Below are 14,716 nucleotides of genomic sequence, written 5' to 3' on the forward strand. Positions count from 1 at the left end.
AAAAGGTTTTCAAGTTTTCAGGAATTTGTAGCTCAATTATTAAGAGTAGTGTAATACCACTACGTTTGTATAAAAAAATAGTTAACTCAATGCGATTATCGCCACCCCACTACCAGGTGTATCGAAAAACGATTAACTCGAGACTGAGAACATATGTGAGACTTTTTTAGAATAGTCAAAAGCCTTTCTGAAACCATCTAACATAAAAACTTAGGATCGTTTGATAACTATTTCGTTTTCAATTTTTTTTTTATATTTCTTTTTGCTTTGAAGATTGTAAACAAAATGATTATCAAACCAACGCTTTATAATCTTATTAGGACCAAAACAACACAAGTCTCATTGATCAACCAAACGGAGCTCACTATTTGTATAAGCAAGGATGGAGACATGATATCTAACACAAGGACGGAGCTAGAATTTTTTTCTTGGGTGGGCTAGCTGAAAATAGCACCATAAAATCATATGTTTATTTATTTTTGCTTATATAAAATTATATAATAATCAATATAAAAGAACAACAATATAATATAAACTATTCTCAAAATCATAACCCTAACCGATAAATTTAAGGACCATATAAATAATGAACCTACTAATTAAATCAAGAATAAGTAAATAAAAAGATTAAGAACATACCAAATGTGACATTTATTGGAAAATCGCAACTGAAAGTAAGGAATTGCGGAGATAGGGATTTAATTGTGGATAAAAAATTATTTCTCTTTTCTTGAGTAAGAAGCACATAGGCTAAATTACATAAGATAAATGGTCTTTTTCTCTATAGAAAAAAGATAAAAGGGGACTAGAGATAAAACTAATTTATCATTTTTAGCATAAAACGTATTATTTACTACCTACCCTTTACTAAATATACATTAAATAATAATATGTATTGAAATTAAGTAGGCTATAAGCATGAGTTTACAAAAGAATAGTTTTATTCACAAACCCATTTTTACCTCCAACACAACCTTATTAATTTTTTGTCAATAATCATCTTCAATTCATTCGATCCAAACAACCGAAATATTGAGAGATGCATGTAAAAAGTAAAAATGAATGCATGGATAACGCTACCCTTACAGAAAACCTCCCTAGGCTACAACCCATCCTAGCCTTGTTGGTGGCTACACCATTGAATTCCGACAGTATTCATAGTTGTAGCTAACGCAATCTAATTCATATTTCACTTGGTATACGTATACACTCCCTGTTAATTTTTGTCATTTAATTCCTTTTTGACGGTCGAAAATTGAAAATATATGCGAAGGGTAAAAAAAAATATGCCGACAGCACCACCCAGTATTATTCTAAGCAATGGCAAGCAAATATGTTAAGGAGTTGGGGAACATGTCCCCTGCCAGTCGGCCGCCTCCTCCCTTCCCTCCCTCCCTTTCCCTCTCAATAACAACATTGATTAAATAGTACTCCAAATCAAACCAACATTGATTAAATAGTACTCCAAATCAAACCCCCTTTTTTTATAAATAGTTAATAAACATTTGTTAGGTCATTATATTACACTTTGTCATCATGGAACCACCATCTCGTCTCCTTGGGAGATCTGCCGTTCCTGCATTTCTTCACGTATCGATCGTTATCCGCGGGGCGTTGCTGCACAATGGTAAATTGCACGAATCACGGTTGTGAGTTTGCTTTACCGGAGTAATGTAGGGTGAAGTAAAATCATCAAAATCTATGAATTCAACCACCATACCTTCTCCGCGGAACTCGATAACATGGACAGAATGCTGATACAGATTGAACTAACCGTCATGGCTGGTGACCATGAATCATATAGAATGTCTGCAAAGAAAAACATAATCCGTTACCGAAAAATGAGTTAACTGGTGCTCATTTCATCCTAATAATCAGAACCATCAGGTATGTGACAGTTTTGTATTTCATCAACAATAATTCAAAATAACGTCTGGAATTGATCGAACTGATCAAACTGTGATCACCTTAGCTGCGCATTTCACAGGGAATCAAGGATAAAAAGATGAAAGTTTCGCCTTTTTTGTTATCTTATCATTTCCAGCAACAAAAATAAGATATCTAGTGCTTCAAAAACGAAAGCTTTAAAGGCTCAAAACGGCAATAGCAAGTATAGATGCAAACATAAGGGATGCCAAATGACTCCCAGCACCTAGAAGATTCTATCCGGTGACCAAAGCCTCACAACTTCAACCGTGAGCTTGGCAGTACCTCACGCGGCCATGCCTCTGGACTCATTATTGTCGCTTACAGTCAACCAGAATAGGAATTGAAACTTAAATTTGAGCTTCAACTAAAAGCCACCCTATTTCGGGTCCTTTCTTTATAAATTCACTGTAGGGCTATAATACTCGATGTGATTTAATAATAAAAGTAATATGCCGGATTTTCTTGTCAATCTTCATATAAAGCCAATTCAGAATATCACAGCCCCCAACCAGGCATGTACCGAGATCATGTGTACTCACTACAGTAAGCACCAGAGGCTTGTGGGTGTGGAGCAACAAAACATATTACCGACATCCTTTAACTCGAGTCCTGATCTATTTTTTCGGGTTATGGGGACCGGTATTGATTGTACTCTCCAACAGTTGATGCTAATGAAAAAATTGCTTGACATGAGACATTAAATTTCTATGACAGAACGCAAAACGAAACATTCCAAAGAGCTAGTACTATGATCAAAACGTTAGGTAACGTTTGCCTCAAGCATAGTTGCATAGAGAAGGATATTCTCCAACGCAAGACCAAATTCTAATGGTCTGAAAATTCAATAGAATTCAATTAAACTTATTATAAAGTTGCCTAGCTTGCAAGCAAACATTGCGATGTAACATTTGACCAACTTAACAACTAGTCATCATTTTGATAGAATGAAACTAACGATCGCATAGGTCAAACCAATGACTCGAATAATATAACAACCATCTAATTGTCTACTTCCATAAGAACAAAGTAGGAATTCATGCCAAGACTTTAGTTCCATACCGGCCCAATACTGAAAACTAAAGATAGCGGAAAATACTAAAACAAAGTTAAAAGACAAGAACGGTACCTAAACAAATATGGCCATTGCTATAAATGTGGGGATGCAGAGGAGCCGGAGAGACAAAAATCACCTGAACACCGAAACAAACAATATAGAAACTACAAACCAGTCATTTAAGCGAAAATTTTAAATATAAATCGAACATTATGCGCTACTAAGTTACTAATCGTTCTGTATTCGCCAATTTTTTGAAACCCTAACAACTACAACTATACAACCACCAAACGGTATATATAAGTACTTAAACAACTTAAACCTAATAGTCAATCTTCGGTTTCGAAACAATTTTCTTGGCAGCCAAACAGCATTAAGAGAAAAGCAAACATTAAAGTCTGAATCTTATGGACCTGTGGTGCTTCCATGGGGTAATGCTCGGGGAAATCAACTTGGAGCTGATACAATTCGTTAGCGTACAGAGTTCCCGGCGCTCCGGTGACTTCGATTATCCATCTTAACACAAAATTTCAAGGAAATTAACACTAATCACATGATTAATCGCAAAACAAAGGAGATTAACACTTTAAATTCAAAGAAATTGGAAATGGAACCTCTGAAGATTATCAGTGACTTTGTGACTAAAACCTGCCGGAGGATTCACCTGCCACTCCACCAGCTCTTTCTGCAGCCGATTGCAGGTGATCTTGCTTAAAGCCTACGCACACAAAAAATTCCATTAAAAATAAATAAATAAATAAATATTTAAGTTGTAGAGAGAGAGAAGTAAACCTTGCGTGAAGTGGCGGAGGAGCTAGTCATCGTTTCCGGAGAAAGTGGAGAGAGAGGCGGACGGCAACGGCGGATTCGAGTGCTCCTCCCTACTCTCCTTCCTCAGCTAGCATTCGCTCTCAAATTTCTCTGGAAAAATTCAGAAAAAAGTATTTTACTTTATATGACTGGTCAAATTCGGGATCAGAAATATTTCCAAAAAAATAAAAATAAAACTATATTTTATCAAAAATGTGTTCACGCGCGCGAGCAACTGCCACTCTCAACAGAACCATCTCCGGCAGAAGCAATTTTTTAAGGTGCATACTCCTTGATAATTTATGTCGATCTTCCTCAATTCATTTAATTTGATGGTCGAAAATTAAAAATATATATGAAAAGTAAAATGGCCCACACACCTCTTTTTTTAATGTGCCAAAAACACGTCAGTCGATATAACAAGTGTTATTAGAATTTTAGGAAAATGATCTAGAGGAGATCTCTTTTCACTAAATCCATCAAGTGTGGGATTCGAATTATTAAAATTTGATCCAACGGTTATAAACATGAACTCTTTTAAAAATTATAATAACTCTAACTGTTAGATCAAATTTCAATTGTCCAAACTCCGAACTAGATAAATTTGATAGAAAGGGATCGAAGAAGATCTCTTTCTAGAATTTTAGCCGACTACTTGTATATAATATTTATATTCCGAATTGTATTTCCATCACACAAAAAAATTTCTTCTTCGGCAAGACCCACTAATTACAGGAAGTTTTTTAGGTTTGGTTTTTCCACGCTGATCATATTTGATTGCGTAATACGCGTGGTTGTTTAATATATATAAAGAAGTGTTATTGACACTTTAAAAATTTCATTCTATATTCCTCACAAATGTATTTTTCTTTTCTGATATAAAAAGTTTGAAGTGTAGAATGAAATTTGTAGAATGCTAATAACAATTATATATATATATATATATATATATATATATATATATATATTAAACAACCACGCGTATTACGCAATCAAACAGTTATATATATATATATTGTTTGTGTTGGCGCTGGTCGTTGCCTTTATTTAATTTTAATTTACGTGGAACCAAAAAATATTCTCCTAATATAATTTCAATATAGAAAAGTCGCACCAAATCTTACACGTGGTCGTCTAGTCTAATCATATAATTATAGAATTAATGGTTTATTTTGTTTCGATGAGAACTTTAACGAAAAACTTTCGATATTGTTTACTTTAAAGAAAAATCACATTTTTACATTCAAAAGGCAATTCTGGTATTATTCACTTTACCTTTTTTTTTGTCCTTATCGTTAAAATTCAAAGTTTTCAAATCATTTTCATTAGTTTTTTTTTACAATAATCATTAATTAGTTTCTTGTTTTAATTTAAGAAATATGATTACTGGTTTTCAAATGTTTGGATATGAACAATTGGGTCATTAATCTAAAGTATAATTAGGCCCATTTGGTGGAGTACCATATTTAGATTATCTCCATTAATTAATATAACACTCATTGTCAACCAAAATTTTATGAAATTACTAGTTTAACCCACTAATTAAAACATAACATGAATAAGAAATATGGGATAGAAATGTAATTTCACACAACTAAATTTTGGTGTTTTTTTTCTTTAAAGCCTCATCTACATATAATCCTAACATATCTCTAATTAAAAAAAAAATCACACTCCCACATTCTCTATCTCTTTGTTCCTCTCTCCTTCTATTTCAAAAAAAAAAAAAAAAATCCTCACGCACTTTGCGTGTGCCCATATGCTATTATTTCTAGTGGAAACAGTTTGGTTGGCAATTTTAAGACAAGGTTTTGAAGAGAAATAAATATATTGATGATAAAAGTGGAATTTTCAAAACGTTTATAATAAGAGGATTATGTGAGACGAACTACAAATAAAGACTTGATCATTGACCTACTAAAGTAGTCTTACAAATGGTCATTGAACCATTAAGCAACCTAATTCCTTCATCTAACAGTTAGTTGGCACCGATAGGCCTCGTACCAGACTATCACAACGTCTCCGAAAAGGCTTTCCAGACCATTTTTCCAATCTCTTATTAAAATCGCCATTTGTTGGTGAATGGTGAGCATGTATCTTTTTTTAGAGTTGAGATTTTCAAACATTTTAGTCAATACAATTTAATTAAACTTTAGAAAGCATTTATAAACAACTTAATTGCTCAAACTCAATTCAAATTTAATTTTCTCATTTCTTAAGTATAAGGTCATTTAAAAAAAAAATAAATAAAAGGTCTCAAATTTATGTTATGGCATTTATGACGGTTACCTTGAATTAGGGGTAAGCAAAACGCTTTATAATTTAAGGGCTTTTTAGTCAAAATGGTCCGTGAAATGTTATAACTCCTTATTTTGGTTCATGATATTTAAGATCAATATAATTGTTTTTTGAAATTGTCTACGGTCAATTATTTTAGTCATTCTGTGAAAACTTTGCGTTAAATTAAAGAAACCATCAATTTCCAAGGGAGAGAATGATATGAAGAAAATACCCATAACCTAACGGAGATTTCTCACGGAATGATCAAAATAATTGACAGTAGACAATCTCAATACCACGATTTTAAATTTAAGGATCAAAATGAGGAGTTATACCAATCTCATAATTATTTTGATTAAAAAGCCTAATATAAGGTTTTTTAGGTTTGCAAAATCCATAAGTACTCTTCGCAATTTCCGTTTAGGAGGAAGATGTGTAGAGCTTCGGATTTTCTTGATGCTCGAGTGTTCTCACCACCTTCTTGCCTTAACTTGGCCTTGTTGCCGTTGTCGTTCATGGGTTGTTTCTCACGAGCTTCCTTCGATTTGTGGTGCTGATCTTCGATGTATTCTTTGGAGGTTGTTGCAGTCTTCTTTTTATGCCTTTTGGGTGCTCGATTTGGCTTGATTTCAGGCCACTGGTTCGAGTTTGGTGGTTCTTCTTATGGCAGCAGTGGCAGAGGTTGCAACGGTACATGATGCAAGCTCTTCGGGTTTTTTTTTCTTTTGTTTTTCTGTTGGGCTTGGTTGTGTTGTATTTTGGAGGTCCATACTTAAAAAAGGTGAAACTGTACTTTCATATGCGCTTAATGGTGGGACTGCAGTTGAGAGTTAACAGACCGGTATCCGGTTGTTAAAGTTTAGACCTAAACACACAATAATAGTCCTTCGACACGACAACCAAGCTACCGACTACAAGCCTACGAGCCTTCGACTACACCACACATGGGAGTTTGCCACTTCCATGTTTTCTACCTACAACCTTTTATTGCTTAATACCCTTTATATTTTCTACTTTTGTACAATTAACATTTGGGGAACTTTAACGAAAAGCTCCTGGTATTGTTTACTTTAACGAAAAATCACATTTTTGCACTAAAAAGTCAATCCTGATATTATTCATTTTACCCTTTATTTTGTCGTTATCGTTAAAACTCAAAGTTTTCAAGCCATTTTCATTAGTTTTCCTTAACATTTGCTCTAAATAATTCACAATCAACCACTTGTACTTCATGCATTTTGACAATTTGGTACCTTAATCCGGTATCATTCGTATTTGTATCAAATAATGATCATGTGGCATTCAAGAAGACCTTTTTCGAAAACATCCATGTGTGCGTGTAAGGTACGAGGATAACTAAGGCTATCTCCAATGAGAGTTTAGGCTACTCCAACCGAAGGGTCCAGAGGGCCGAAAATAGCCCGAAAATCATCTCTAACCGAGAGTTAGGCCAGAAGGCTCGTGGGCCTATGAAATCTGAAAGGGCCAAAGGGCTGACCCAATTTTTTTTAAAATTTCTGTTAGATTTCCTATCAGTTATAACCGACAGGAATAAAACAAGTAGTGTCAGTTATAACCAACACAAATAGAAGGGAAAATTTTGAATCCAACAGCTAGTTACTGTTGGATTCAATTTTTTTAATGAATTTAAAAAATTCCCCTTTTCCCCTATAAATAAGCCATTTCTACACCATTTCTCACATAATTTTCACCATTTTTAAATTTAAGTTGTTGTAGTTTTTTAATTTAAATAATAAATTATGTTTGACCTTATGACCATTTGGCCCTCGGTTGGAGACAGTTTTTTGTGACAAGGCTAAAATGAGCCATATGACTCTTTGGCCATCGGTTGAAGATGGAGGCAAATATGACTCTGTACTGTTCATTAAAATATTAATATCTTGAAGGCCCAGACTCAAAGGTTGAAACGAGCCATCTGACCAGCCCTCAGTTGGAGGTGGCCTTAAAATCCCAAAACCTTAAAATCTTGCCCCTAAACTTTCTCTAATACATGTATTTTAGGGGGCTAAAAAGTTAGATTTAGAGTTTAGTGATAGGTGTATGAGTTGGGATTGACCCTGGTGAAGAAATATGTAATGGAAACATGTTAGATGGGCCTTGTGCTATTAGCTGCATCTACTGTCATTTAGTGCATTGTGTACCACAATAGTGGGACCGTTCTACGATATAGATTATATTACCTTTGTAATCCAACCATGGAAATCAAGATTAGTCGCATGCTCACTAAACATCTATTGGTGCGTTGGTCTCGGCCCAGGCAAGTTTCGTGCGTGATAGTCTGACCTGGATTAAGCATATAGTACCTTTCCTGGTTTGGGTTAGTTTTACAGGTCCATCCTTACTCCTCTTCGTATCCTAAATATCGAGTACCCAAGGGCCATGATCTAGTGTGGCGCATTATAAAGTTGTGGGCTCAAATGATGAGTATCCTACCATTGGAGGAAAAAACTAATTAATCCCACACGTATAGGTGATACTCTGAGAATTTAGATTTGTGGAGAGAAAACAACCTCATAAGCACACAAATTGCCCTCATTTGAGTGTATGTTGGAAAATGTTGATACCAATTCCAATCAAGGTCGAATAAATTGACTGAGAAGCGATGCGCAAACTTGATCGTTTCAAAGAACTCGACTGATACGTGAATAGTGTGAAGCAAACCTCCCACATGACCAAATAAAGACAAAACTTAAAAAGTCTTGTGGTTGGAGTCGAAAGACCAAAAAAGGTCACAATCTGCCTTGAGGTGGTGCATTTCATTACCAGCTTACTATTTATCACATTGATATAGTTAATAAGTTGCATTTAACTACCTATATGAACAACGTTTGTGATGTTTTATAAATAAATAACTAAAACACCTCTATACAATTAGTAGTGTAACCATCTCATTATACATTGTATTTTGTTTCGTCAAGTTTCCTACGTTGAATTCTCACATAATAAAAGTTCAAATGATTAATTGTAAAATTAAAAAAAATCTATATCAGTTGAAAATTTCCCAAACGTAGAAAAGTCTTAAGTCATAAACTTGCAATTTTCAAAAATAAAAAATTAAAATAAATGAAGAAAGAAAATTGGACGACATTTACTTAACTCACCAACTGGTGGTTAGTTAGCCGTTAGCGTAATAACGTTTGATTGAACAATCTTAAGCAAACAACCACCACCACCACCCGTCACCACCACCCATATTCCACTCCCCTGCTCTCTCTCTCTCTCTCTCTCTCTCTCTCTCTCTCTCTTCATCTCTCTCCCTCTCTCTCTCTCTGTCTCCATCTCTATCTCTTTCTCTCTCTCTCTCTCTCTTCAAGAACTTTCTGGCTCTGTTTTCTCTTGGGTTAGCGTATACATATTGCCAAACCAATATCCCCATTAAAAAATACACAAAAAACAGAGTATTTCAATTTTAAATTTCTTCCGGGCATTAAAAAATTCAAGTTGGTGTTGATATTCGAATTCTTCGATTATTCAATTGGTCATTAAAATATAAATATAGTCGGCCGAAGTAGGTGCCTTTGTTCCAATGATAAGGAGGTTGGTCTTCTTCGGGAAACAAATCTCTCGGGATTCGTGTCTGTCTTCGATTCCGGAGAGTAGAAGAAGATAGCTCGACTTTTCTTCTTCTTCTTCTTTTTTCTGCAATTCCCTTCAATTCTTCAAAGATTCTCCATTTTTTTCTGGTAATTTCGGTTTCTTACTTCCCCTGCTGCTTCAGTTCTTACCCTTTTCTCTGTTTTCGATTTTAATTAATTATGTTGATTAAGTTAGTATTTTGGCTATGAAATCAGTATTAGTTTCGGGTTTGTAGTATTAATCTCCACTGGTTTAATTAACCTTAGATTACTTGACTTTTGGGTTAGATTTTGCTTGTGTTCTGGTTTGATCACTCTGCTTGCTTACCTTCTGAATTGGGTTTTTGCTTTTGGTAATTTTTGGGTGTTTTTATTTGGTAAATTTGATGAATTTCTTGTTTTTCTTGGTAGGAATCGGTAATTTGGTTAAATGGGTGTCACCAATTCGATTGGTTTTAGGTAAATTTTGGTTTCCGTCCCTCAATATTTACTCAAAGATTTGGAGAGACAGAGGAAGAAGAAGACACTAGGCTATTAAGCTATGGCCACCTATTTCCAAAATTTGAGTAATCAAAACTTACTGAATCCTTATCAAGGGGACGAGAAACTTCCCTCGTACCCCGAACCGCCCGGAAACATGATGATGTATCTGAATCAGGCTTCCTATGGCGCCGGATCCTACTCCGAGGTCTTGTCCGGCGGCAACTTCTCCCCTCAGAAATATGCTGACTCTGATGGGGGCAGGAGTGAAATGATGTTTATTCCGCCAACGAGTGATCCAGTCAGGGACTGTGACGTTGGCGGCGAGTCCTTGATTGGGAAACATAGTATGCAGGATCATGGATTGTCTCTTAGCCTTTCCACCCAAATTCCGCAACCAGTTTCTCTGCCTTCGTTTCAGTACCAATATCCGAATTCAAGTCTCTCTTCGGTTTTGAGCAATGCTCCAATGATAGGGAAGGGTGAGGAGTACAATCAGAGCGAGGAGTTTAGAAACTTCGAAAGCTTGGCATCGGGGTTATATGGAAGCGGCCATGAGGCTGTCAAAACACAGGCTTTCTACAATCCTATGTGTTCATCGGGATCCAAAGAAATGCATTCGGAATACGTGTATGACTCGCTAGGTTCCACGAACGCTATGTTAAGCTCTAAGTACCTCAAGGCCGCACAACAGTTGCTTGATGAAGTGGTCAATGTCAAAAAGGCTTTGAAGCAATCTCGATTGGACAAGAACCAAAGCTTTAAGCGGAGCGGATCAGATGGTTCCAAAGAGACTGATGGGAATGATCAACATTTACGGAGGTCATCAGATCCTGTTGAATCGAGCACCATTTCTTCTGTCGAGTTATCAGCAGCAGAACGGCAGGATTTGCAGAACAAGAAGACCAAACTTTTATCCATGTTGGATGAGGTACATAAGCGCAATTTCGTAGAAACTTTTGTTAATGATTTGGTCGTAGATCCTTTTTATGTTACTTATTCTGCAACGTCATCAATGTATATGCCGTTATTGCAGGTAGATAGAAGATACAAACAATATTACCATCAAATGCAAGCTGTGGTGTCATTTTTTGACAAGGTGGCTGGGAACGGGGCTGCTGGACCGTACACTGCACTTGCTCTCCAAGCAATTTCCCGTCAGTTTCGCAGTTTGCGTGATGCAATCAAGGGCCAAATTCAAGTGACGCGGAAAAGACTGGGAGAGCAAGATAATTCATCGGATGGTCAAGGATCAGTAATACCCCGCCTCCGCTACGTGGACCAGCAACTCAGACAGCAGAGGGCGTTTCAGCAGCTTGGTGGATTGCACCATGCTTGGAGGCCTCAAAGAGGACTTCCGGAAAGCTCTGTTTCAATCCTTCGTGCTTGGCTGTTCGAACATTTCCTTCTTCCGTATGTACTTGAGCACCTTTTTGCCTTGATGGAAAATCATACTTGCCAATCTCTTAAGAATTTTGGTCACTGATTTTTTGTGGTTTTTGATGTCCCTCCAGCTACCCAAAGGATTCAGAAAAGATTATGCTTGCAAGGCAGACAGGATTAACCAGAAACCAGGTAAGATGACTTATAGTCTTCTTCTTGTTGCATCGCCATTTATTTTTTAGGAAAACTAACGAAAGGTCCAAAAAAACTTCATTTTTAATGAAAAGCCATTTTTAAAGGTACAGTGAATAATATCAGGGAAATGTATAAATGTGGTTTTTTGTTAAAAGTGAACAGTACCGGAAGTGTTTTGTTAAAACTCCCCTTTTCCCGTTATGGTTTCTTTACGTGCACGGTTTTGAATTGGGATTCAACTCTCAGTCAGTTCAAAATATGAACGTTAATACTTGGTCCTTTGTTTTCAATGCCATCAACTTGACGACTCAATGTTGTAATTTCTTCCTTATCATTTGAATCTCGTAGCTTACCTTGAAATATTACATCACCAAGGCCATATGGACCCTTGGTTTGTTTGCGTAGTGTCGTAACTAGCGTTGTTCGTTATCAGGTTGCCAACTGGTTTATCAATGCAAGGGTACGGCTTTGGAAGCCCATGATTGAGGAAATGTACAAAGAAGAATTCGGTGATTTGGACACGGATGCGAAATCTTCACCAGAAAATGCACTCAAAGAAGAAGCAAGAGTCGATTTCTCAGCATCGGAGGACAGGAAAGAGGAGTTGCACGAAAGCCTGATATCCGCAACTGCTGACAGCATTGAACCAGGGAAAATGCATGACTCGAAGTCGGGTCACAGTTCCACATATGACATGCCAGGGTTGGATCATTTCACAGTTGGCAACGACGTGTCACTTGCATTGGAGTTGCGGCATTGCGAAGAGCACGATGGATTTCCTCCATCAACCGGATCCCATGTAACAGGTAGCGATGCGGCAGCTTCTTTGGATTGTCACTATGAGGATCCAGAGCAGCAACATTTGATTCAGATATGGCAATACCCACGCGTTACTTGATTTTGTAGTCCGAGAGGATTATCGCCTCCAAGTTTTGGGTGGTAAGCGGTCTCAGGCAATGATGGTCGAGAAACAGAATGCTTGATTTGTTGCTGTAGCAAAGGGGGTGTAGATGTAGATGTGTGTATGATACTGATACCAACTAGTAATATAACAGAGATTGGTGGAAGAAGAAGAAGCCTTAGGCATATTTGTAAACTAGTTTTGTAAAGATAAAAGGTGAAGGAATATCTTGTGCATTCATTGAATAAGGAACTTGGAAACTCTGTGAGTGTGACATCAAAATGTATAATCTCATTTGGGAAATAAGTCTGATACCAGATTTACATGAAATCGGGTGTATAATCCGAAGTATTTGCTTATATTCTCACGTGACGTGTCGGGAGAATGTTCTTTTATAAGATAAAAATGTAGTGTATTATGTGTCTGTGCAACTACACATACAAAAGTGAGACAGTTTTTTATATCAACCATGTGTATTCGTAAAAGAACATTGCATACAGCCGGTCGTACACAAGAACACATTCATGTACGTGCTATGTCAAAAGAGAGTAAGGTATAAAAAAATTTGTCTCTCTCGTCACGCAATGTTCGATAAGAAACAAATCCAAAAAGATGTACAATGGGTTGTATGTTAGTCTCTCTCTCTCTCATGGGACTATGAAGAACCATACTTATCCAAGCATTCGATTTTTCTTATGGACTTGGAAGGAGATCGGATTGGAGGGTGGATATCCCAAAGCAATATGATCACGGGAACAAATTTTTTCTGGCAGAAAATTGTTGGCATTTGAAAATTACTGCGAGGGGAAGGAGTGGGAGGGATGTTCACTGTTCAGGTTTTGCAGATAGGGCCGAGACACCTTTAATCTACAGGGTTGTGGGCCCTAGATTTTAGTGGGGAGGGGTGTGTCTTATTATTTTATAAGAAGTGTGCTATCTACACATCTATTTTTATTTCTCACACATTTTGTTAATATATATTCGTTATTTTTATTTCTCACACATTTTGTTAATATATATCCGTTAATCTTCTTTAATTTTTCTGACCCGATAGTAGAAAACTAAAAAGATGTTGAAGAAGTAAAAATGGGTGTTTGAATATCACACCCTTTTTATAAAATTACAAAGCTAGAAACGAGAGTAAGAGAGTGACAAGTGGAGGAGGCCAAAGGAACAAAGATGGCAATCATTACTAAAGCATCCGATCAGATCACCCCAAAATAACCAGCAAACCAACGCCCTACCTCAACCTCAAGATAAAATTTGCAGTGTGCGGGAAATATATTGGTATATCAAATGTCACTATATAACTGATTGAATATTTGTAAAAAAAAAAATAAAATAAAAAAAATAAAAAAATTTAAACCACTTATATGAAGACACTTCGTATATCAAGTCGTGTTCCTAGCATATTGAAATTTTTTTCCACCCTACCTCTTTCTTGAAAACCTTGTGTAATAGGGGCATCCAGGTCACGTCATATGTAGATTCTTTCATTAAAAACATAATCTATTTGTATTTTAGTCTCATTCGACTTCACGTTAGTTTTATTAGATGTGAAAATAGCCCCAATTAATCAGTGCTACACAAATTTTTCTTACCTCTCTAGAAAACTTGGTATGGGGGCATCCATACCGCTTCATTTGTTGGTCATCTATTAGAAAACATGGGACTCAATGCATTTTGACTCGTCTGACCACAAGCTTATCGTGCTTAGTGGGAGTTTTGCCCTAGTTAGTCGACCCTACACAAAATTTTCCTTCTTAATACAATGAGAAACTTACTTGCATCGAAAATGCTATTAACTTGAATGAGAGTTCAAAATTAACTTTGATTATCACCACAATGACATCTAGGTTATCTCCATCAAAATCACATGAACCCATTTACATTTTCTATTCATTATTTGAAAGATTGTGAAATCAGTGTCCTTTCAACATCTGTCCCTCTCTCTCCATATATCTCGATCGCAAAGTTGGATTCTCTTCCGCCATTTTTCCCTTCTCGTCCCATCCCTTCCCTCCTCTTCTCTCTTAGTTTCCTCCTCTTCTTTCTCTCTTTATTGAGAAGGTTAAAACAAGATAATGA

The 14,716-nt window shown here is 36.4% G+C and overlaps 2 protein-coding genes across 2 annotated transcripts; one reads left to right on the top strand and one right to left on the bottom strand.

Moving 5' to 3' along the window:
- Window positions 1-1,452: 1,452 nt before the first annotated feature.
- Window positions 1,453-4,063, bottom strand: LOC103428606 (probable ubiquitin-conjugating enzyme E2 18). The gene is made up of 6 exons (XM_070826702.1): window positions 3,776-4,063; window positions 3,598-3,701; window positions 3,397-3,499; window positions 3,056-3,119; window positions 1,721-1,809; window positions 1,453-1,617 (listed from the first exon to the last, which is right to left on the bottom strand). The coding sequence occupies exons 1-6, from the start codon at window positions 3,803-3,805 to the stop codon at window positions 1,522-1,524; spliced, it is 486 nt and encodes a 161-aa protein (XP_070682803.1). The 5' UTR covers window positions 3,806-4,063; the 3' UTR covers window positions 1,453-1,521.
- A 5,204-nt stretch (window positions 4,064-9,267) lies between these two features.
- Window positions 9,268-12,958, top strand: LOC103440296 (BEL1-like homeodomain protein 3). The gene is made up of 5 exons (XM_029106607.2): window positions 9,268-9,777; window positions 10,081-11,080; window positions 11,186-11,562; window positions 11,664-11,724; window positions 12,161-12,958. The coding sequence occupies exons 2-5, from the start codon at window positions 10,211-10,213 to the stop codon at window positions 12,623-12,625; spliced, it is 1,773 nt and encodes a 590-aa protein (XP_028962440.2). The 5' UTR covers window positions 9,268-9,777; window positions 10,081-10,210; the 3' UTR covers window positions 12,626-12,958.
- The last annotated feature ends 1,758 nt before the right edge of the window (window positions 12,959-14,716 follow it).

The sequence above is a fragment of the Malus domestica genome, chromosome 08 (genome assembly GCF_042453785.1).
Source record: "Malus domestica chromosome 08, GDT2T_hap1".
Taxonomy (NCBI): Eukaryota; Viridiplantae; Streptophyta; class Magnoliopsida; order Rosales; family Rosaceae; genus Malus; species Malus domestica.

What these genes read in the sequence shown, in the direction of transcription:
- LOC103428606 (XM_070826702.1), bottom strand. Translation starts at nt 3,805, where the DNA reads ATGACTAGCTCCTCCGCCACTTCACGCAAG. An exon ending in CAATGGCCATATTTGTTTAG is followed by an intron (nt 1,810 to 3,055) that starts GTACCGTTCTTG and finishes TTTTCTTTGCAG; the next exon opens with ACATTCTATATGATTCATGG. An exon ending in TATCGAGTTCCGCGGAGAAG is followed by an intron (nt 1,618 to 1,720) that starts GTATGGTGGTTG and finishes ACCATTGTGCAG; the next exon opens with CAACGCCCCGCGGATAACGA.
- LOC103440296 (XM_029106607.2), top strand. Translation starts at nt 10,211, where the DNA reads ATGGCCACCTATTTCCAAAATTTGAGTAATCAAAACTTACTGAATCCT. An exon ending in TTTTATCCATGTTGGATGAG is followed by an intron (nt 11,081 to 11,185) that starts GTACATAAGCGC and finishes CCGTTATTGCAG; the next exon opens with GTAGATAGAAGATACAAACA. An exon ending in TTCGAACATTTCCTTCTTCC is followed by an intron (nt 11,563 to 11,663) that starts GTATGTACTTGA and finishes ATGTCCCTCCAG; the next exon opens with CTACCCAAAGGATTCAGAAA.